Raw genomic sequence first — 23,424 nt, 5'->3', positions numbered from 1 at the left:
TCAAGCAGTGTAGAGGAAAATGTTTGATTCTGGCTGGAAAGGCAGGTATGTGCTGGACTGGTGATCTGTAAGCACAATAACATTCCATTTCCCTTTCTCTCATAGATGTAGGAATTATGCCTCACCTGGTGAAAGCTTCTGTGCCACACCATTCTGTTCTCATCAAGGGTGAATTCCTGGCCTGGGACAGCCTCCCCACCCAATCTTCCAACCTTGACTCTCATGAAGGAGTTATTTGGAAAAGTGACCAGGTTGGTAATATCAAAGCCAGCTTCTACTTCCCTGTTCACACTAAAAGATACAGTTTCCCCAGCAGAGTTGTTGAAGGAGACACTGCTAAGGAAGGGATGGAGCTGCATTGAAAGGAAAATAGAAATCATAAAGTAATATTAATGTCTCTCCTTATTGGCACTCAGGATGCCTCCAGACTGTCAGTATATGCAGGTAGTGCTATGCAAACATAATCCATTCCTGAGAGTGTTCACATAGCAAGCTGACGATTTCCATTGTTTTCTATGGGGGAAATCCCAATGTATTCCCAAAAAAGAGGAAATGAGAAAAAGAAATCCATGCTTTTCAGGTCCCACTGCTTGTATACAGTCGTACCTTGTTTTGCGACCAGGATCCATTCTGGAGCCCTAGCCAAAAAGGACGCAGGGCAAAGCGCCATGTCTGCGCACGTGTGCGGAGCGGTTTGCGCTTCTACGCATGCACAAAGCACAGTTTAGCGCTTCTGCACATACGCAAGCAGCAAACCCGGAAGTAATCCGTTATGGTACTTCCTGGTTTGCTGTGGACGTTCACCGGAACGGACGCTAGACGAGGCAGACATTTGCAGAGGTATTACTGTATTCCCTCCCAAAGGAATTCTAGGGTAACCAGCCTCATGTAACCAGTATGCTTGAGTCTGATTAATGCACAAAGTGGTTAATGCCATAGAGTAAGCTGTCCTACCAAACTTAGCCTAAGTCACTTTCCTTCACCTAGGGAGGAAATGGGTAACAAAGCCTTTTGTTCTACTCAGTCTACATGTGAATTCTGTGTGTGAACTACTCCCTCTAGCCACATATTTTAACCAACCTCTTTTGTTTCTAACAAGAATGGAGTATAAATTTAGTGTTTCTATACCAGTAGTTTAGGAAATTTTACCATTTTGTGACTGCTATATAGAAAAGCACATGAATCTGATCTTTGATTGTTGTGACTTACTAAATGTGTGGTCCATCTTTGTGCTAGGGAAGTGGAGAGTTTGGGGGTTTAGTGGAAAGGACACATTTACAGTTTTACAATCTAGATTTCCACACTTTTATTTTGCCATGTTAAATCTCTGCTGGGGTTCTCTCACCAAAGAGTTCTTGCCAGAAAACTGGGTCTTGGCTTCCAGGGATCTCTAACAAAGATGACTTCAATTAACAATTTCAGTAAGTAAGTAAGTAAGTAAGCAAGCAAGCACGTACGTACATAAATAAATGTTTAAAACTCTCCCCCTTTATTTGCTGGTCATGGACAGCCATTTTAGGGGCTGTGCCCAGTCTTTCCCACCTCCTTTCCTCAGCCACAGCTACATTTTGTTCAGCTTTGTCTGCCACTCTCTGCCAGCTCTCACTTCTCCTCTCAGTGTAGGATCAGATCTGCTTCTTATATTCTCCTGCTTCTCTGCACACAAGTTAAGGTGAGGATATGATCCTGCACTGAGTGCTCAAAAATGTTCAGGGTACTGTGCTACATATCACTGTTCAGGTCTAATAAATTGTACCGCGTGGTAGGCATTACCTGCCAAGGTTTTAACTTCTGAAACTCTTGCATCCCTCCTTCCACCATTGCCTTGAATTTGGTCCTGGGCAAGAACATGGCATCTAGAGCATGTGCTACGGCATAGACAGCATTATAGACACTATAGCTGTGGCTTGTTATGCTCATCTCAAAGCCAGATGAAGGGAGATTTTCCAGCTTCTCCTCTCCAGTGCAAGTTTCACTGGCCTGCTCCTCTGTACTGGAGCTTGGAAATAAACAGAGAAAGACTTGTGCCCAGAACTGCTTGAGAAAACCATTTCCATTTGCCTCAAATGGATTTTGGACCTGAAGAAAGGCTTTGAATCCTTGTACAACATTTGAATGAACTCTAAAGAAGAGGGAACCCTGGAAGAGTTGCATATCCCAGTTCATTTGAAAGGTCAGTGCTTTGAAGTCCAGTTGTGCTGTCAGAATCCACACCTTGCCCTCAGATGTCTTGGTTCCATTGTCCACTGCACCAAGTGCTACCATTATTCGCAAGCTAAGCATGGACTCTGTTTCTCCATAGACAACAATAACCTTGGCTTTATTCTCCATAATAACTTGATAAATTTGGATCCATTGGGAATACATGGCATAATACTCAGTCAGATATGCCGTTTTCACGGTTCTCTCTGAGAAGGCCAGGCAAATGCCTTTCTGGGAAAGCAGAGTTTTCAGGGTGTGAATAAATCTCTCTCCACTGACGTTACCTGCAGCAAGCAACCCAACCCACGTCCAACCAAAATGCAGAAGTAACTCAACAATCCCACTGTATTGATGGACTTCATTGGGCGCCATCCTATAGAAGGAAGTGGATTGGCTTTGACCAGCATCCTCTGGAGCAAAGGAACCATAAGTGAGCTAAAGGAAAATAAAGGAGCAAAATCCATAAATGTAGAAGGACTGGGTATGTGCTTCCAGGGCCAGCCTGCCCAGAAGTGAGATGAGGTGGTAGCCTCAAGGAGGGGGGCTCCAAAAAGCTGGGGGCAGTCACAGATCTAGCCTCCACAGAGTGCCCCCTGTGCTTGTAGGCCGTCCCCCTCCTTCTCTTCTACCGCTGCATGCCAGTTTTCCTACAATCCTGCAATGCAGCTTCCCTTTTCTTTCCCCTCATCTTCCTTCCACATTACATCCCCCTTGCTTTACTAGAACAATTGGTTATAGATATAGGTATTTGGTTTCAAATAATCACCTTGACATGCACTGAGAAATTAATGATATAATGAATTAGGGGTTCCTATTTTACCTGAACAGTGGGACAACGTTTTAGGTTCTGTAACAAATGTGTCTCTAGATTATATACTATTTCTTATACACCAAAAGATAAAATTTAGAATATACTGAACCCCACTACATTTGTACAGAAGGGAATTCTGTATCTACAATGCCATCGTGCTGGAGAATAAATAAGGATAATGCTTCTTTGAAACACATGTTTATGTGATGTCCAACACTTACGGATTTTTGGAGGAAAGTATTAGGATGAATACTAATAATACTTGAGGGGGAGATAAAATCGTTAGATGATCATGGGGAATGAGTGTGAAGTCCCCAAGACAGTATCTTACCTGAGGGATCTTGTAGATGCCCAAGATGTTTGCCATTTGGAGAGAGGAATCAAAGTCCAGTCCCCCAATAACTGCCACCAGGTGTTTCTGGATGTTGCACTTGTAGTTGGGCATAAGCGTGGAGGGAAGATTCAGAGCAGCCCGGTAGGTCATCCTTTCATTGAAGTAACTGTCATAGATGTGGAATCCTAAGGTGATATTACGTAAGATCTTGGGGTTCTCATTGACCTCCTTGACAGCAAATACCAAGGCCAGGATATGCTGATAGTTCTTTGGCAAAATACTGCAATGAGAATTTTATGCTGTATACTTGGGATATATGCTATGCAATTTTCATTTATAGAAATTAGGACCTCATGACAATTCTTCAACATTTTCATGCAAATTATGCTCTGACATGCACATATCTGCAAAGCAATTTCCCCTTAAAGAATTCATTGCATTCCACTTGTATACCACTTTCATTAATATACGCATATATATATATTTACATTTTACCCCAGTATATGCATTATGTATACATTGCTTGACTGGAACACTGCACTGCAACATTTGGTGAAATGTGAAAGCGCAAAACATACACATACATTCATCTATAGGTACTGATCAAATGAGCTGCATCGAAATACAGAGAAGTATGTACTCTAACTTAATGGAGTAGTTCTCATCACTTTCAGAGCTGTGACACATTTATAACTAGGAGCATCATAAAAGTCTAGCCTGGTTGGGATGAGAACACCTGGGACTCTTAGAACTCTACCTCAGAGGAGAAGTGAGCTTTCAGACCCCTCACACCAGGCTTTCTGAGGTGAAGTTCAGTATTCAAAACAGAGAAGGACTTTCTAACTCAAACTAAGGAAGTTTAAGCTGTGGGTCTGATTGTTAAACTCTACTTGGAAGAAATTTGGTGGGATATGGGGAGCAGAGAGCACACCAAGGGGCAGCCTCTTCTCACTGACACATTCAGATCTCCATTTCCCTCCTTCCAAGCCAACGCCTCAGCTATGCAAAAGTCCCCCCACCACCACCATTTATGCCTAGAAGGAAATCCCGCTGAAATCAGTGGAACTTGCTTTTGAGTGAGCCCGGGTAGAGCTGGGGAATGTTTTTGTATCATCTGATTACTTAACACATGAAGTATTTACAAGATATCAAGAAGTTGATGGATAGGTAGCCTTTCTGTGAAGTCTTCTTCGCCAAAAGAAGTAAAGAGGTGAGAAGCAAGTCCACCAATAATAAGATGACCAGGTTGGTAGTATTCATGTGGAATTCTGGACAGATCTTGGATGGCACACCTAGTGGTGTGTTTGCACACCATATGTGGCAAATGAAAGAGAAGAGGCACAATAAACAACAGCATACTGAGGCAAATACTATTTCTTATCAGAAACACTCATTTCTATCTAGAACATATTTTCAATATTCTGCCTTGTCACAAACAGCACTTCTCTAACAATTCACAGATTAAAATCCTATTTTGCAACTCTAAAACTAGAAAAGCAGAAATCCTTTCTCTGCCTCTGACCTCTCCCTTGCTTAGAATAGTAGGAAGGGGTTTTTATACCCTTGTTTAGACTTTGGCTGGTATTCTCTGGAAATCCATTGAGACATTATCCAAGGGAGATTTATTTATGACAAGACTGGTAATTACTGATGAGGTAATAACTAGGTCTCATTACATCAGGAAAATCGAACAACTGGCAAAAAACATGTTGTTATAGACCTGAACAGAATAAAAACAAAAACGGTACAAGTAAAATATTATAATATACACATTAAGGTGGGTTGTAATAAAGAAAGTATATAAAATATCAGGAATATTTAAAATATTTTAAGCTAAGATATACAACGTGATATGTTGAAATGCTGAAGTTATGAATGAGTTGGTGGGCTGGGGAATAACATAACAAGAATAAAAATTACCAGCCAAATTCTCTGCTTAGATCTGATTCTAACACTCAGTCAGAAGTGGTAATGATAATGGAATTCAATATCCCACAAAAAAGGGATGGTACAATTTTGGTGGGACACTGGATTATCTGAACATTTGACCCAAATTTTTATTTTTATTTTCACAATTAATTTCTACAACTAACTACCAAAAAACCCCCACAAATTCTTCCCCTTGTCCCTATTCACAAAAACATTTCAATACCTTATCTTGAGGTTCTTTAGACCTCATGACTTCCATTACCTCTTCTGGTTCCTTATATTAACAAAAGTCTTCTGCATTTCCATACGCATATTTCATCAATTCTTCTTCTTCTAATTTTAACAAAATTCTTCTGCATTTCCATACGCATACTTCATCAACTCTTCTTCTTCTAATATTATCTAATTTTTGCTGATTGCAACTGTGTAGTCTGAGCCTGCCAGTGTATCAATTTATTTACATTATTTTGCACATATACAACAAGTGTTTTCCATTCTTTTTCCTAACTTTGGCATATTTAAATTTCACAGGAAGGTGACTATCAGTTAAGTCAGATTTAAAATCCTGCTCACCTTCCTCACAGTCTCCTCTTACTCTCAGAGGCTGTAATTTTTGCCTTATTTCAGCCACCAAGGCATTCCCAAATATTTCCTGCCTACCCCCCATGCCATCCATATCTGCCCTGAGTATCTCCTGGTATTTCTTCATTTCAATCACAGTTTCCATTTTTCTAAAAAGTTCCTCCATCATCAAGACCTCCACCGCTTCTGTTTTCTTTGTCACTGGTTCTCTCTTAATAATCAGTTCTGTCACCGTTTCAGTATTTTTGTCCATTTGGGCTATATGTTTATCTGCTGTCTTATCCAAATTTTCCTTTATCTCCTTCATCAACTCATTTCTCAATTCATAAAAGAATTCCACCCATTCACCATAAGGCTTATTCCCTGTGTCCTTCTGTCCAAACTTGGGGTTGGTTGCTTTTTAATTGCTATGTTCAATAAGTTACTATTAAAACAATCAAAAAAGGTCCAAACAGAGTTGAAATATCCAATACTCCTTCTACTCGATTCACTCTGCCCTTGCCAATATTCTCTTTCCCTTGTTCTCAAAACAACCAATTTTCCAGCCATGCCTTATCAGTTTCGTCAAGGCCACCAAGTAACATTTTCCCAAGAAACACGGTCTTTTGTACTTTTCCATCCCTCCAGCACGATTGCCCATTACACATATACAATTCGAAATAAAATCCAGATTTCAAATTAACATTCAAATTAAACAGATATCTACTTTAAAAAGAAAACAAAAGCAGTTTGTCCACACAAAATCACAACGTAATAATCCAGAGGAGAGTAAAAGACTCATTGATCCAGTTCTCTAAAAATGTCTTGAAGTAAGAGTTACAGACAATTGAAGATCATTATAATTCCTCTTTTTTGGCAGAGTCCAAATGCCCTTTACCAGGCTTCCAACTCTAGATAGGCAGCGTAGTGGCTCTCAGGTGTTCCGATTTCTGGCACTGCATTCCCTGTCAATATTCAGCCTCTATGGCCAGTTTCAAGCTTTAAAGATCCAATTTATCTTTTAACAAAACAAAAAACTTTAGAAGCAAGCTCAGTCTTCTTTAAATCACTCCAACCAAAATGTGCCTTGCAAAGCCCATAGTTGCTTCCATACACTCACCCCACAGAGTACTTCAATAGTCTTGTTTCAAGCATTCTCTGCTGGGCTCAAATTCACCCACGGCTTTACTGCAAGGTCCTCTCCACAATTCTCCATTATAAATCCAATAAAAGGTAGTAAAGAATGGGCTTCAGTTGCTTTTAATCGATCTTTCCCATTGGCAGACATATATCTAATAGAGTCACGTAAAATTGATACCACTCTCACTTGAAAGTTGTTTCCATGCAGTGATTAACCAGAAAACGGGGATGGACTTCCTTTTCACTCCTCCGTCTAGCACTGAATTCAGCCGAAATAAATATAATAATTAATCTTCTTTACGTTTCCATCGGCTTAAATTTAGTTTTCGGAAGATCTCTGCTGCAGGTAGGAGTTTGAGGCTTCGCTCCCATGGAGTTGCGATACTGCCATGTATCGCAGGCTCACTCTTTGGTTCCCACCACCCACTCCCCATTCCTCTTGGAACAGGGGTTTGAGGGTCACAGGAGAACCCTTTTGCAGACTGCTGGACCTCTTGACACCTTGAGAACCCTCTCAAGGCTTTTTAGGGGGGGTGCCTTGCCTTGGCGCTTCCCCCTGTATCTCCGCGGGGCTCTAATCCCTCAGACGATCAGACTAGCACTCCTTTTCACCATTCACAGAAACCAGAAGTCCCTATTCATTAGTTATACTAATTAATATTGTTGTCCTCCTAGGCAACCTGCATCCCATACAGCAATCTGGCCGGGCTACCTCTAATAATGGGAATCACTACAGAAGAACTTTTCTATGTTCATGGATAATTTATTTTATTCAGCAGACGTGCATGATACCAGCAGCTGGTTAGGTTTTATGTAGATTTGTTCTGTCTTGTTCACTGAAATCATCTAATGTACTTCTACAAAAATTCAATAAACTTTTCTCCAAACAAATAATGTAAAGTATGAGACCAGCTTCCAGGCAGGATAGGTTTAATCGGGGGAAATTTCATAGGCTTGAAAATAGGAATAGAGCACTCACAGCAACAGAAAACTGACTCTAGAATGTGTGTTTATATTGTCTTGGAATTGGGAGGGGGACCGCTTGCTAAACTGTAGAAATTAATAAATGGTATGATTTTGATTATTTTGAATGTGAAGGGAGAAAATACAAGCCGCAAAGGAATTCCTGGACTAGCCTCTGCAAAACTCCCAGGCCAAACTAGGGCCATTAAGAAACAATGCAAGGTCACTGAGGGCCATTCGCAATGCAAAAGAACTGTCCTTCCCCCTTGCCCCAAGGTGTGAACAGAGACAAGGGTTTGAAAGGTTGCCAGGGTAACTGGATGTGAGGTGATAGGGAGTCACAAGCAAGGGTTGCTGGGAAGAATGTTGTGCTAACACACACAGACACACACACACACAGTGAGACAAGGCTGTGTGAGGCCTGCGGGTTCCATGTTGAAGTACTCTTGCAGCCAACTTGGTATAAAAAGTTGGACCACCCTGGGCTAAACAAAAATCTACCTTCTTGCATCCAGGCCTTTCTGTCTTGACAATGGTCTTTGATCTAGGTCTAATGGTCCCCATTCAGAACAGCCATGTATGCTTGGATAAAGCTTGCTGGTGGGGCCTGCGCCTCTAATTGTTGGGATTAGGGCAAGACAAGCTAGCTCTTGTTATTTTCGGTCTGTACTCAGGTACCAAAGGTGTCTTTGTATCTTTATTTAACTGTAATTTTAAGGTAAAATTGTTCTGTTTTGTACTGTAATCTCTTAATAAAGTATTAGCTTCTATTTGCTTTTGTGGCTTCTTATTGTAAGCTTTTGCTCTGAATCTGGTGCCTGGCAGCTTGCTTATGGCTGGGTGGGTTTGTGGCTGAGACGACAAAGAATGGATCTTTGCTTTTTGTCTTGGGGAAAGTCATTGGATGTCCAGGAAAAAACTTGAGTACCCTGACTCAGAATTTTGGGTGACTTCGCAGGGTTGCTGGCAGGGTTGGTTTTCCCTGAATATCGTTTGGTAAGAGGACATCGTTAGAAATGAATGTCTAAGTCAATTAAAGACCCAGTTGGCTACAATACCACCTCCTGCTGCTTTTACCAGGTAGTGAGGATAAAGGAACAACATACTAACTCCCAGGGAAGTTCAGACATTCACATGTGCCTAAGCACAGGTCTCTATACCTACGGCTTCTTTAGTGAAAAGAAAACAGAACAAATGTCTCTTCCAGTTTGCTCCATGACCAGCAATGGAATTGGACTTCCTTCCCAAGACCTACACCGATGATTTAAAGCAAAAAAGATCCTAAGACCCAGTAGTCATATAAGTTGACAAATAAAATTAATCAACATTTTAAAAGCATTTAGAATACAGAACATAGCACACACACAAATAAAAAGGACTCTTAGCTAGCCTTACCAAATACCTCCTCCACTGTCCTCATCTCCAAGGCAAAAGGGTGTTCACACACCTTCACTGTAAAAGCAGGCCAAATGAAAACAAGAGGGATAGCAAAAAGACAGGGGTGAGGGGAAGCCTCAGACACACTACCCACCAAACAGGATCCACGGGGAGCACAACAACACCCTTATAAGGTGATGATCCTATGAAACAGGCCTTGATATTTTGTGGTATCCATTACAGCTTCTTTGTTTTCCAAATGCAACATCAAGTCCAAAAAGATTAGGGAAACCTGTCTCACAGTGACCACAGAGAATTTTCAAATAAATTGCACATAGCTAAACAAAAAAATATATCATACAATAAGGATAATGAGAGATTATATTGCCCATATTCTGATAGAACAAATAAACAAAGATGATAGGTTAATTTGTTATTTCTTCTTTATTAACTTCTTCTTGCTGTTCAGATCAGGTCTCAACACAATGATGTAGCATTTTGGGAAAAAGATAGAGCCCAGTAAGCCAGCACTGGAGGCCAAGATGGAGAAGATCTCCACAGCCACCATGTATTTCCCCTTGGTGCTCAGGTACACTGGAACAAACGAGATCCAAACACTACAAAACAAGAACATGCTGAAGGTGATGAATTTGGCCTCATTGAAGCTCTCAGGCAGTTTCCTGGCAAAAAAGGCCACAACAAAGCTGATAATGGCCAAAAAGCCCATGTAGCCCAGGACACAGTAAAACAGGGCAACTGACCCTTCGTTACAGCCTAGAATGATTTCCCTCATCACAGAGTGCATGTCAGAATCAGGAAATGGGGGAGAGGTTCCTAACCACACACTGCAAATGCCCACTTGGATAAGGGAACAAGAAAACACAATGATGCTTGCCAGTCTTTTCCCCACCCATTTTCTCATTCTGGATCCTGGTTTAGTGGCCACAAAGGCCAGAACCACCGTGATCGTTTTGGCCAGCACACAAGAAACAGTCACTGTGAAAACAAGGCCAAAAGCCATTTGTCGGAGCAGGCAGCTCACTCTTTCTGGAGGGCTGAGGAAGATCAACGGGCAGAGAAAGCAGAGCAGGAGGAAAGTGAGGAGGGTGTAGGTGAGGTCCCGATTGTTTGCTCTGACAATTGGTGTGTCCTGATGTTTAATGAAGATGGCTTGGACCACCACTGTGAGGAGAGAGAGAGAAAGAGCAAAAAGTGCTAAGATTATCCCCATTGGCTCTTTAAAAGACAGGAAGTTGATTGTCTTTGGAATGCATTGTGATTGGTCCCTGTTTGGATAATGATCTTCAGGGCATGCAACACATTCATCCATGTCTGGAGAGAGAGAAAATACACTCAGATTTCAGATATGTTGCCAATATGGAACCACATTCTGCAATTTAGTTGGACAATGGTGGCAACTACAAATAGAAATCATCCTTGTATCAATTGTTCGGAACAGGAACTAAGGAAAGTATCTTATACCAAGTCAGATCACTGGTCCATTTAGCTCAGTATTGCCTGCTGTATTTTAACCTGACAAAGATGAGATCATGGGTTATAAACCTTTTCTTGTGAGGAAAGGTCCATATTCCTTTATGTCTGCTAATAGGGATGGAGGAGAACTTTGGTTTTGTTGCCCTTTGAATGGAAAGATTACCCAAATTGCAGTCCTTTCACCAATACATGAAACAAAATACAGTTGCCCTGAAAAATGAGTACTTCTCTAAAAATTTGTGATGCCATTCTCCAATCAAACAATTGTCAGGGAACTGCCATCGGAAGGAAGGGAGGTGGAAGGGCTCACACAGGTTGGGAGAGACTCAGCAGCTGAAGAGGGAACCAGTAGGGGGAGAAGAGCTGAGCTGAGGGAAAGTGAGCAGGAGGGATGGCTCCGAGACACTTCCAGCGAAAACAGTGGGGAGGTTTCAGGACCTCCTGTAGGGACACCCACTCCTCGCCGGAAACTGTCACGCAGAGAGTCCAGAAGACGTGTTTCCGTTAAGGAGCTTTTATGTTGGAAGCGATTCCGAAAGCAACCACTGTCGGAATCTGCAAGCGACTGACAGACCCATGTTTAAGGGGCTCCGTTACAGACAGAGGTTTGCAAACTTGACCAAACTCTGAGGGACTTGGATTTTACGCACAAGCAGCTCATCGTCCCATCACAGCATTCCGACAGTCTCTGTGAGCAGTTTGTGCAGGAGAAGGCATCATGAGCAACCCAGCCGGAACCGGAGAAGCAGGAGCTGGAGCGGGTCCAAGCCTGGAGGAAAGGTACCGGGCGTTGGAGGTCCAGCTAGCGCTGCAGACGGCGAGGCTCGAGGAGAGGAGGGCTCAAGATGCAGAGAAGGGGAAAACCACCCCGCTCGCCAGAAAGTTGCCAGGATTGGTGCAGAAGTTTGGGGGGGAGGCCAAGGACTATCATGCCTTTAGGACAGAGATGCAATATGCCCTTAATCTGCAGTTTGATGACTTTCCCGACGAGGAATCGCGGGTGGCTTTTGTGATTGGGCATCTCGAAAAGGGGGCGAAAGACTGGGTGAGGCCCCTGATGGCAACAAACAATGACATCCTGAAGGATACGAGGAAGTTTTTTCGTGCAATGGATTTGATGTTTTCCCGCGATATTGAGCAGGGAGTGGTACGCAGACAGTTAATGGCGTGCAAACAGGGGAGCCGATCTGTGCGTGAGTACTGGACTGAGTTTACCATGTTGATCCATAAATTGGGGTGGGATCTATCGGCGGAACCCATTCAAATGCTCTTTGAAGAAGGGCTTGCTTCGGCGGTAAAGGATGAACTTTCCCGGGCGCCCAGGGCGGAGTCTATGGACCAGCTGACCAAATCAGCGCTGACCATAGGAGCGCGCCAAGAGGCGAGAGCCTTGGAGAGGCGGGAAGGGAAGGGGGAAGGTTGGAGGGAGCTTCGCATTCCAGAGATTCCAGAGCCACCGTTCCCGCCGGGAGAGCCGATGGAAATTGGAACAGCGCGCGCGCGCGCAGTTTCAAAGCCCAGTGAAGAGCGGAAGAAGGAGGGAAAGGGCGCCAAGAAATGTTATCTCTGCCAACAGCCAGGTCATTTTGCCAGAGTCTGCCCCCAAAGAAAGGAATGGCAAGGAATGGCGGGAGCTGTTGGGGAGAGGGAGGAAAAGGTACCGGAGCAAGTAAAAGCCAACGCCTGGCTGCCACCGTCGGGGCACAGCAGCCAGGCCAAAGAGCAGTGAAAGTGCCCACGCCGGAACCTCCTAAACCCGCCCTAGTGATAGAGGTGTTACTAGAGCTGCCTAACGGACACCCACTAAAGATAAAGGCGCTATTGGACTCAGGCAGCTCCTGTAATTTCATGAGTAAGGAGTTTGCTGCTGAGCACCAGATACAGACTATCCCTTTAAGTAACCCTTTGCAGGTGACCACGATCGATGGAAGGGAGCTGCTGGGAGGAGAAGTCAGCCAGCAGACCGTCCCAATGATAATGAGGGTAGCAAGACACACTGAGCTAATAGCGTTTAATGTGGCTACCTTGGGAGGAGCTCCCATTATTTTGGGGATGAGCTGGCTAGCGTTACATGATCCGCTAGTGGGCTGGCATCAGAGAGTGGTCTCCTTTGGGTCAGCACATTGTCTAGAACACTGCAAAGAGCGGGAGGCTCAAGGAGGGGCCAGAGCCACTCTAGCAGGGACGGAAGTAACGGAGAAGGGGAAGGTTCCCCAACAATACGCCGACCTGAGCAACGTCTTCAGCGAGAGGGAGGCAGACAAACTACCCCCACATAGGCCCTTTGACTGTCAAATCAATTTACTCCCTGGGGCACAGCTCCCTCTAGGCAAGCTGTACGCCATGTCAGACAGAGAGATGCAGGAGCTAAGGGAGTTCATTGACAAGAACCTGAAGAGAGGGTTCATCAGAGAGTCCAGGGCGGTGGGGGGCAGCCCAGTGTTTTTTGTGGACAAAAAAAACACAGACAAACCCAGGCTTGTAGTGGACTTCAGGGCCTTAAATGCAGTGTCAGAACCAGTGACTTTCCCGATGCCCAGAATTGATGACATTTTGACAAGGGTCAGGAAGGGAAAGATTTTTACTAAACTGGACCTGAGGGGGGCGTACAACCTGATACGAATAAGGAAGGGGGATGAATGGAAAACCACCATGTTCACCCCTTTGGGGGCATTTGAATATTTAGTTATGCCCTTCGGCCTACAAGCAGGCTCCGCGTGCTTTCAATCGTTTATGAACCACGTCCTGGGGCCTTTGCTTTACAAGAATTGTGTGGCCTTCTTAGATGACGTGTTAGTATATTCAGAGACTGAGGAGCAGCATGTAAAAGACGTCAGGGAAGTGTTGGGCAGACTGCAAGCCAATCAGCTGTGGGTGAAGCTAGAGAAGTGTCAGTTTCATGCCAAGGAGGTGGAATTCCTGGGGTACCGCTTGTCGGACAAGGGATTGGCCATGGATCCTGGCAAGGTCCAAGCGGTACTGGAATGGAAAACACCGAAAACAAGGAAGGATGTGCAAAGATTCCTTGGATTTGGAAACTTCTATCGGAAGTTCATCAGAAATTTTGCCCACTTGACGGCTCCCATTACGGACTGTCTCAGCAGTAAGAGGAAATTCGTTTGGACGGCGGAGGCGGAGCGAGCTTTTGAGGAACTGAAAAGGGCGTTCGCTTCGGAAGAACAGCTCCTGCATGTGGATTTACAAAAACCGATGCGAGTGGAGACGGACGCATCAGACCGGGCTGTGGGGGCGGTGCTTCTGCAGCCTGGGAAGGAGGAGTCAGAGTGGAGACCGTGTGCCTTTTTTTCGCGAAAGCTGAACAAATCTGAGAGGAACTACACGGTGTATGACCGAGAACTACTTGCCATTCATGAAGCGTTCAGGAGATGGAGGCATTTATTAATTGGGGCACAACATAAGGTGCAAGTGTGCACGGACCACAAGAACTTAGAGTATTGGAGAACGGCACGAGTGCTCAACCAACGGCAAGTGCGATGGGCCCAGGAGTTCTCCAAATTCCACTTTGAAATTTGTTATGTGCCAGGTCCAGAAAATGTTAGGGCGGACGCTCTCTCACGCAAACCTGAATATTTGGAAGGGGAGGGGGCACCCGAAGAGAGACATGTCATCCCAGAGGACCGCTGGGTGTGTGGGGCGGCATTGGTGGGGCAAAGAGAACTGGTAGAGGAAACAGAGAATGATGAATATGCCCAGAATAAGCTCAGAGGTCTTAGGGGTGAGGGAGAGGAACCAGGGGGTTTTGAGGAAAGAAATGGAGCGTTGTATTACAAAGGGGCACTGTATATCCCCGAAGGAGACTTAAGGGGGAGGGTACTCAAGCAGTTGCACGACAGCCCCACGGCGGGGCATTTTGGACAACACAAAACCATGTGGTTGGTCACCAGGGAATTTTGGTGGCCTAAGGTGAGGGAAGATGTACGGGAGTACGTAAGAGGGTGTGAGCAATGCCAGCGAGCCAAAGGGGAGAGGCGGGCGCCGGCGGGGCTATTAGAACCCTTACCAACCCCAGAACAACCTTGGGAGGCAGTGTCGATAGATTTTATGACTGATCTGCCGAAGTCCAAGGGGAAAACAGCCATCATGGTGGTGGTAGACCTACTAACAAAGATGTGCCACTTTGTAGCCTGCTCGCATGCAGTCACGGCGGAAGAGACAGCGAAGTTATTTGTAGAACACATTTTTAGGTTGCACGGGGTGCCATTGAGGGTGGTCTCAGACCGAGGAAAACAATTTACTTCCAGGTTCTGGAGGAAGCTCATGAGCTTACTGCAGGTGGAGGTCAACTTTTCGACTGCCCGGCACCCTGAAACCAACGGGCAGGTGGAAAGAGCAAACGGTGTCCTCCAGCAATACTTGAGGTGTTATGTCAATGACAGAGAGAACGACTGGGTAGAGAAGTTGGCGCTGGCGGAATTTGCCTACAACAATGCAGAGAATGTGTCCACAGGGATGAGCCCCTTCTTGGCTAATTATGGGTGTCATCCCAGGGCATTCCCAGGGGGAGGAGGGGAGAGATGGAGCGTCCCGGCAGCCGAGCATTTTGTAGAAGAAATGGAAGCAATCCATCGTCAGCTCCAACTCAACTTAGAAAGGGCGAAGGAAGAATACAAGAGGCAGGCAGACAAGAACCGAAGGGAAGGTGAAACCATAAGGGTGGGAGATCGGGTGTGGCTGTCAACCCAAGGGTTGCCGTTCAAAGGAGGTTGTAAGAAATTAAGACCCAGGAGGTTGGGTCCCTTTGAGGTCATTCAACAAGTCAACCCAGTGGCTTTCAGGCTCCGGTTACCCAACCACATGAAACTGCACCCACTATTTCACAGGTCGTTACTGTCACCGTATGAGGGGGGACGAGAAGGGATGTCCACTCGGGGACCGATCATAGAAGAAAGGGAATGCAGCAGCCATGTGGCAGAAATCCTCGACGCCAGGTGGAAGGGGGATCAGGTGGAGTATTTGGTAGCGTGGGAAGGAGAACCGGAGTCAGAAAACACTTGGGTAATGGCAGAAGATATCAATGACGAGGTATTGATAGAAACGTTCCATCAAAGGTTCCCAAGGAAACCTCAGCCTGTGGAGAGGTTCCGGAGGGAATACTTTGGGACCACCGATGAGGAGGAGGAGTTGGAAGGATTCACGGATTCGGAAGGGGAAGGGGAGATGGACTCTGAGGAGGAGGAGTACTTCGAGACCAGGAACCGCAACAGGTGGAGAGAAGTGTTCGAGACATCGGAAGGTGAAGGAAGTTCCTTCCGGGGTTTTGCCTCCTCACCGCCCATAGAGGAGGGGGCGGGAGGGGGTGAAGGGGGCCCTGGAGGGGAGGTGGATGTCAGGGAACTGCCATCGGAAGGAAGGGAGGTGGAAGGGCTCACACAGGTTGGGAGAGACTCAGCAGCTGAAGAGGGAACCAGTAGGGGGAGAAGAGCTGAGCTGAGGGAAAGTGAGCAGGAGGGATGGCTCCGAGACACTTCCAGCAAAAACAGTGGGGAGGTTTCAGGACCTCGTGTAGGGACACCCACTCCTCGCCGGAAACTGTCACGCAGAGAGTCCAGAAGACGTGTTTCCGTTAAGGAGCTTTTATGTTGGAAGCGATTCCGAAAGCAACCACTGTCGGAATCTGCAAGCGACTGACAGACCCATGTTTAAGGGGCTCCGTTACAGACAGAGGTTTGCAAACTTGACCAAACTCTGAGGGACTTGGATTTTACGCACAAGCAGCTCATCGTCCCATCACAACAATGCATACCAATTATTTGCTTGATCTTTTCAACAACTTCTAACATGACATACGGTTTGAAAAGTATATCTCTTGTGTCTCTTACCCTTTTGGGATGAAATCTTGCCTTGAGGACATGGAGCACAATCATAGCAGCAGAATGGCTCCCCCTCCTTCTTCTCCTTGCTGGAACCAGGAGGACAACTTGGGTTGCACACAGAAAGGGGTGGAACCTGCCCATTTAACCAAATACTTTAAAATTTTAGCACACAGAAATTCATAGCATGTTTGCCTTCCGTTTTCCAACCCACAGCTAGAAGTAAGAAGACACTAAACTACTTATTCCAAAGGCAGGACCAAACTGACCATCTTTGAGCCCCCTTCAGGCATTCAAAAAGCAAGCATGAGGGCTCAAACTGGGGAGGGAATTGGGAGCTAATTTTCACCAGCCCTGCTCATTTTGTCTCCATACATAAATAGAATACCTCTTCCACCAACAATTTTCCTTAGGATACAGGTGGGTAGTGACTTTGGTGTTTCAGTTAAATTATAAGGATTCTGAAGCCAAAACTATGGTAACTTAGGTGTGATTCCCCCCACCCCAAGTAGAAGAACTAAAATTGAACATTAGAGAACAATTTTTTTTGAAATACACTTGAAAAATTGGGGGCGGGGATTTTCGGGGGGGGGGATGTATTGCTTGCAAGATTTGAAAAGGGTATTAAACTGCTAAAAGCTCCGTTGTAATTTGCGGCAATGTGTCTAGTCCATTTACAGCTCTTCATGCAGTATAGTTAAACTATGGAACTCATTCCCACAGGAGGCCGTAATAGTCACCAACTGGGATGGTTTTAAAAGAGGATTTGAAAAATTCGTGGAGGAAAGGTCTATTAGTGGCTATTAGCCATGAGGGAGGTTATGCTCCGTCTTCACGGTCAGAGGCACTATTAGGATATTGATGTTCCGTTCCACCTTAACAGATGTGTGGAGTATGACACGTCTGTTTACATTCCAGCACAGCTTGCTGGGAACTTCCGTTGTGTGTAGACTTTTGCTTTATTGCTTCTAGCTCTTGGACATGAAGGAGAGCAGACATGTTTTCTTTGTCCTGATCTATGCTGAATAAACTGCTTGTAAATATGCTTTACATATGCCTTTGTCTGCCCTTCCTTTGCGAAGAGTTTGTTTTCTCTGCTGGCTTGCGTGCTCAGCTTCTGAAAGACTTCTGAAGCTCTGAGTCGCAGATTGATGCAAAACCAAGGACTGGAGTTTGACCGACAACCACAAGAGTAGAGAGCACTCTTGGGCCCAGTTCCTGCTTGTGGATTTTCCACAAACATCTGGTTTGCCAATCTGAGAAAAAATTGGTGTAGAAGGTGGGCCATTGGCCTGATCCGGCAAGCGCATCTAATGTAATGCAGAAGTAAATGTTTTGAATGAGGCTAGAAAACCAGGTATGTGCTGGGCTTATGATCAATAAGTGCGTAATATTTTGTTTTCCTATATCTCATGGATGTTGGAATTATGCCCCACCTGGTGAAAACTTCTGTGCCACACCATTCGGTTGTCATCAAGGGAGAATTCCTGACCTGGGGCAGCCTCCAAATCCATCCTTCCAACCTTGACTCTCACGAAGGAGTTATTTGGAAAAGTAACCATGTTAGTAATATCAAAGCCAGCTTCTACTTCCCTGTTCTCACCGAAAGATACTGTTTCTCCAGCAGAGTTGTTGAAGGAGACACTCCTAAGAAAGGGGTGGAGCTGCATTGAAAGAAAACAGAAATGATGAAGTAATCGCTCCAAACTGCCCGTATTTTCTGGGAGGGTTTCATGCACATACCAGAATGTTAGGTTTGCACAAATAAAAGGGGTTATTAAAGCGCTCTGTCACACTATTGCAACAAATCCATTTTTCTCAATTCCTTCTCAAACTTTCCCTCCCTCAATCCATAATTTCTCATGCCCACCCCTTTCTGGAGTATCCATAGAATGAGAAAGTTCAGACTGAGGAAGAGAGAAGTGTGGGAAGAGAGTGATTTGGAGGCGAACGTCATATGGGCAGTGTGGATGAGTTCTGTGTTGTAGGGAGTGCTTACTTTTGATGTGATTTAATATATGTATTCCAGCTCCAATAAATAAAAAAAGTGTGGAGCTCAAGGTAACGTAAAAAAATGTTTTCCAATCCAATGTCCTTTTTACTGCCATGCAGCATGAATGCACGAATTAAATGGCAATTCTGGGATGTTTTTTGTTTTATGAATTTATTGAATTATAGCAATGAAGGAGTAAGAGGATGAGAAAGGAGTTCAGAAGACTGCTTAGAGGACTGCTGGGAGGTAATCTACACTAATTTCCAGGGCACGGTTCATGTCAAATAAATTGTATTTCATGAAAAGGCATTACCTGCCAAGACTGCAGCATTTGAAACTCTTGCATCCCTCCTTCCACCGCTGCCCTGTATTTTGTCCTGGGCAAGAGCATGCCATGTAGAGCATGTACTATGGCATAGATGGCATTATAGAGACTGTAGCTGTGACCAGACATGTTCATCTCAAAAGCAGATGAAATTAGATCTTCCAGCTTCTCCTCACCAGTGCAGGTTCCGCTGGTCTGCTCCTCTGTACTGGGGTTTGGAAATAAACAGAGAAATACTTCTGCCCAGAACTGCTTGACAAAGCCATTTCCATTTGCCTCAAAAGGATTTTGGACCTGAAGAAACGCTTTGAATCCTTGCACCACATTTGAATGAACTGAAAAGGAGAGGGAACCCTGGAAGACTTGCATATCCAGGTTCATTTGAAAGGCCATTGCTGTGAAATCCAGTTGTGCTGTCAGAATCCATACCTTGCCCACAGATGTTTTGGTCACATTTTCCAGTTCGCCTAGCGCTACCATTGTTCGCAAGCCAAGCATGGACTTTGTTTCTCCATAGAAAACAACAACTTTGGCTTTACTTTCCATAACAACATGATAGATTTGGATCCATTGGGAAGACATGGCATAATACTCAGTCAAATATGTGGTTTTCAGGGTTTTCTCTGAGAAGGCCAAGCAAATACCTTTCTGGGACAGCAGAGGTTTCAGGGTCTGAACAAATCTCTCTCCACTGTGATTATCTCCACTGAGCAATCCAACCCACGTCCAACCAAAGTGCAAAAGTAACTGAATAATCCCAGTGTACTGATGGGCTTCGTTTGGCACCATCCGGTAAAAGGGAGTGGACTGGCTTTCATCGGTATACTCTAGGGCAAAGGAACCATAAGTGAGCTAGAAGGAAATAAAGGGACATCAATATAGTAGAAGGAATTGGTATCTGCATCTCTAGCGGCTGTTGTGGCAAAGACAGTTGTAATGACAGTAGGCAGTTGTCTTTACCTCACTATCCCATGGACAAGGGAGTCTAACAAAAGCATCTTCCCTAGACTCTCTGGCCCATGAGGCAGTGATATAGCAGCAAGCAAGGGAGGGGAAAGGATTCATTCATGGTGAATGAATGTGAAATCTCCAAGGCATCTTACCTGAGGAATCTTGTAGATGCCCAGTATGTCTGCCATTTGAAGGGAGGAATCCATGTCAAGTCCCCCAATAACTGCCATCAGATGTTTCTGAGTGTCACACTTGTAGTTGGGCATAAGTGTTGATGGAAGGTTCAGAGCAGCCCGGTAGGTCATCCTTTGATTGAAGTAACTGTCATAGATATGGAATCCCATTGTGATATTAGGCAATATCTTGGGGTTCTCATTGATCTCCTTGACAGCAAATACCAAGGCCAGGATATGCTGGTAGTTCTTTGGCACAACACTGCAATGAGAATTTTATGCTGATTTCTTGGGAGATATTCTATGCAATTATTATTATTTAAATGATATGCTGTGCAATTTTTCAAGCACCTCGTGATTATTCTTCAGCGTTTTCGTGCACAGTGTGCCCTATTATACAGATATCTGGAAACCAATTTCTTCTAAAAGAATGCATTGTAGTCCACTTGACGACTTCTATACCACATTCACTAATATATGCATTTTTTAAATAAATACTTTACCCCAGTGTATGCATTTTTGTATACATTGCTCGGCTGGAGAAGTGCACTGCAAAATTTGGTGAAGTGTGAGTTTCAAATAATGGCTCCATTTTGGTTTTCAAGCCAATTATGGGAGGTTCACGTTTAAATGTGAACTGATTTCAATCCCGCCCCAATCCCTAATGAGGCAATACTTATATTTATTTTGGAGTCCTGCATGTACTTGACAACACTTAAAGATTTAAGAGATACTGATGCTGACACCAACCTCTACAAGGCTTTTACCCCAGACCAAATTCCCTAAACAGCCACCTGCCCAGTTCACTCACAAATTGATTCAACCGCTAGGTACCATCTGCTTTTGGCCTCCAAAGCTTCACAGGTCTTATTTCTGGCTGCTTGGACAGTTGAGCTCATTTAAGAAATCTGCTTTTATGGCATTTTTCTGCTAAGAACTGGGCAGCTTCTTAGCCTAAAATACACACCAGCTCACTTGTTCTAATCTTCGCCAAAAAATATTGTTAACAAACTGGGTTTAAGCCTTATGTGTCCGTTTTCAACTCAGCTTTCTCTTGTCTTTGCCTCACACCTCACTCATTACTTCTCCCAACTGACAGTTAACTGCCATTTCTTCACTGTTCAGAACCTTCAGCCAATCACTGACTGTTGTTCCCAAAGCCAAACAAAATGAATGAGCTGATCCAGGCCCTTTCTATAAATATTAAACACAAGTGAATCTCTTTCCCCTTCCTGTCTTCCTGTCACCAAGTAGCTGAACAGGTCTGTACCACATTAAGAGCAAAAGGCATCAAACTTTGACACTCACACACTGACATCAACAGAAAGCACAAAGTACAAACATACAAAACATTTATCTGCAGGTACTGATTTGATCTAACAAAAAGTTGTGTCGAAATGCTGAGAAGTAGGTAGCCTAGCTTAATGGAGTAGTTCTCATCATTTTCTGACCTGTGACACATTTTTAACTAGGAGTATCCTATAAATCTTGTCTGAGTTTGATGAGAACATCTAGGGCTCTTCGATCTCCACCTCAAAGGAGAGGTGAGCTTTTAAGACCCCTCCCCTCAAACTTTCTAAGATAAAGTTCAATATTCAGAATAGAGAAGGGCTTTCCATCTTAAACTAGGTAAATTTAAGCATGTTCAGGTTTGGGGGATGTTTCTGTACCAGCTGATTCTTTGACATGTCCTTACAAGGTATTAAGAAGCTGATGGGTAGTTAGCCTTTCTCTGAAGTCTTCTTTGTCAAAAGCAGTAAAGAGATGGGAAGCAACTCCGCCAATCATAAGATCACCAGGTTGGTAGTATTCATGTGGAATTCTGGACAGATCATGGACAGTGCAATTCATGGTATGTTTGCACACCAAATGCGGCAGATGAAAGAGAACGGACACAATAAACAACAGCATACTGAGGCAAATATTCTTCGTCATCAGACACCCTTATTTCTGTCTAGAACATGAACCTTAGTTTCAGAACCACCCTCAGTAGAATATTTTGCCTTGACAGGAACAGCATTTCCCCACCAATTCACAGATTAAGATCCTATCCTGTTGTTGTTTAGTCATTTAGTCATGTCCAACTCTTCGTGACCCCATGGACCAGAGCACACCAGGCACTCCTGTCTTCCACTGTCTCCCGCAGCTTGGTCAGACTCGTTGGTAGCTTCAAGAACACTGTCCAACCATCTCCTCCTCTGTCGTCCCCTTCTCCTTGTGTCCTCAATCTTTCCCAACATCAGGGTCTTTTCCAGGGAATCTTCTCTTCTCATGAGGTGGCCAAAGTATTGGAGCCTCAGCTTCAGGATCTGTCCTTCCAGTGAGCAATCAGGGCTGATTTCCATGGACAAACTCCATGGACAAAGACAACAAGATCCTATTCTACAACTTGACAAAGACAACAGCAGAAATCCTTCCTCTTCCTCTGCCCTCTCCCTTGTTTAGAATCACAAGAAGGGTTTTTTTATATTCTCATGTTTAGACTTCGGCTGGTATTCTGTGGAAATCTATTGAGACATTATCCAAGGGAGACTTAGTCATGACCAGAGTGATAATTACAGGTGAGGCAATAACTAGGTCTCTTTACATCAGGAGCATCAAACAAATGACGATAAAAACATGTTTGTGATGTTTCATTCAAAGCGGTTTCTGTCCCTTTACAGGACAAAAAAAGTGCCCCTTCTTCTCTGGCATTGGGGGAGGCATTTTGTAGTTCACTTTGGGTGCCAAAATGTCTTGAACCAGTCCATCTGAACGTCTATTTTTGTAGGGAGAAGGGGAAATTGCTTCGCTTATTCTCAACCAATGTATACTGAGATTGGGAGGGTGAATCGCACACCTGGATGTATATTTTAAAGATTCCCATTAATATGCTTCCTGAAAATATCATATAAAGAAAAGAAGTAAATAAATAGGTTATTTGACCACAAAGAATTAGGGGCAGGGGGCATTCAATTCAGTTTGCATTTAAAACCAAGACGATCTGATTTGTACTTTCTGAAACAATATGAGAATCGAAATACAACCCTCCTTAGAAATCTGCACTTATCTAAAAATTATGATGTTGTCCTTCAACCAATGTTTACAAAAATGCATATTTTACGGGTAGAGGCACCGACATCACGTGTGCCGTGAGGAGGCCACAAGGCCTGGGAAGGGGCCCTCTGCCCAGCAGGACCTTTCCATAGCTGTCAACATTTCCCTTTTCTTGCGAGGAATCCTATTTGGAATAAGGGAATTTCCCTTTAAAAAAGGGAAAAGTTGACAGCTATGCCTTTGACACAGCAGGGAAGCCTGGTGGGAACCTACACCATGGTGGAGAGGCCTACCAGGGAGGCCT

The 23,424-nt window shown here is 44.3% G+C and overlaps 1 protein-coding gene across 1 annotated transcript in view; it reads right to left on the bottom strand.

Annotated features, from left to right (window-relative positions):
• Nucleotides 1–23,424, bottom strand: part of LOC308460291 (uncharacterized protein) — a 226,847-nt gene that overhangs the window by 169,616 nt on the left and 33,807 nt on the right. Inside the window, exons 6-11 of the mRNA XM_080976430.1 lie at nt 18,079–18,306; nt 16,652–16,778; nt 4,490–4,625; nt 3,345–3,627; nt 1,774–2,637; nt 126–353 (exon numbers count right to left, since the gene is read on the bottom strand). Coding sequence (XP_080832556.1) covers nt 126–353; nt 1,774–2,637; nt 3,345–3,627; nt 4,490–4,625; nt 16,652–16,778; nt 18,079–18,306 — 1,866 coding nt within the window. The remainder of the gene's footprint in view (nt 1–125; nt 354–1,773; nt 2,638–3,344; nt 3,628–4,489; nt 4,626–16,651; nt 16,779–18,078; nt 18,307–23,424) is intronic.

The sequence above is a fragment of the Podarcis pityusensis genome (genome assembly GCF_964106645.2).
Source record: "Podarcis pityusensis genome assembly, chromosome: 13".
In the NCBI taxonomy this organism is placed as follows: Eukaryota; Metazoa; Chordata; class Lepidosauria; order Squamata; family Lacertidae; genus Podarcis; species Podarcis pityusensis.
The sequence above is the reverse complement of the archived record's forward strand: the minus strand, read 5'-3'. Positions and strand labels throughout refer to the sequence as shown.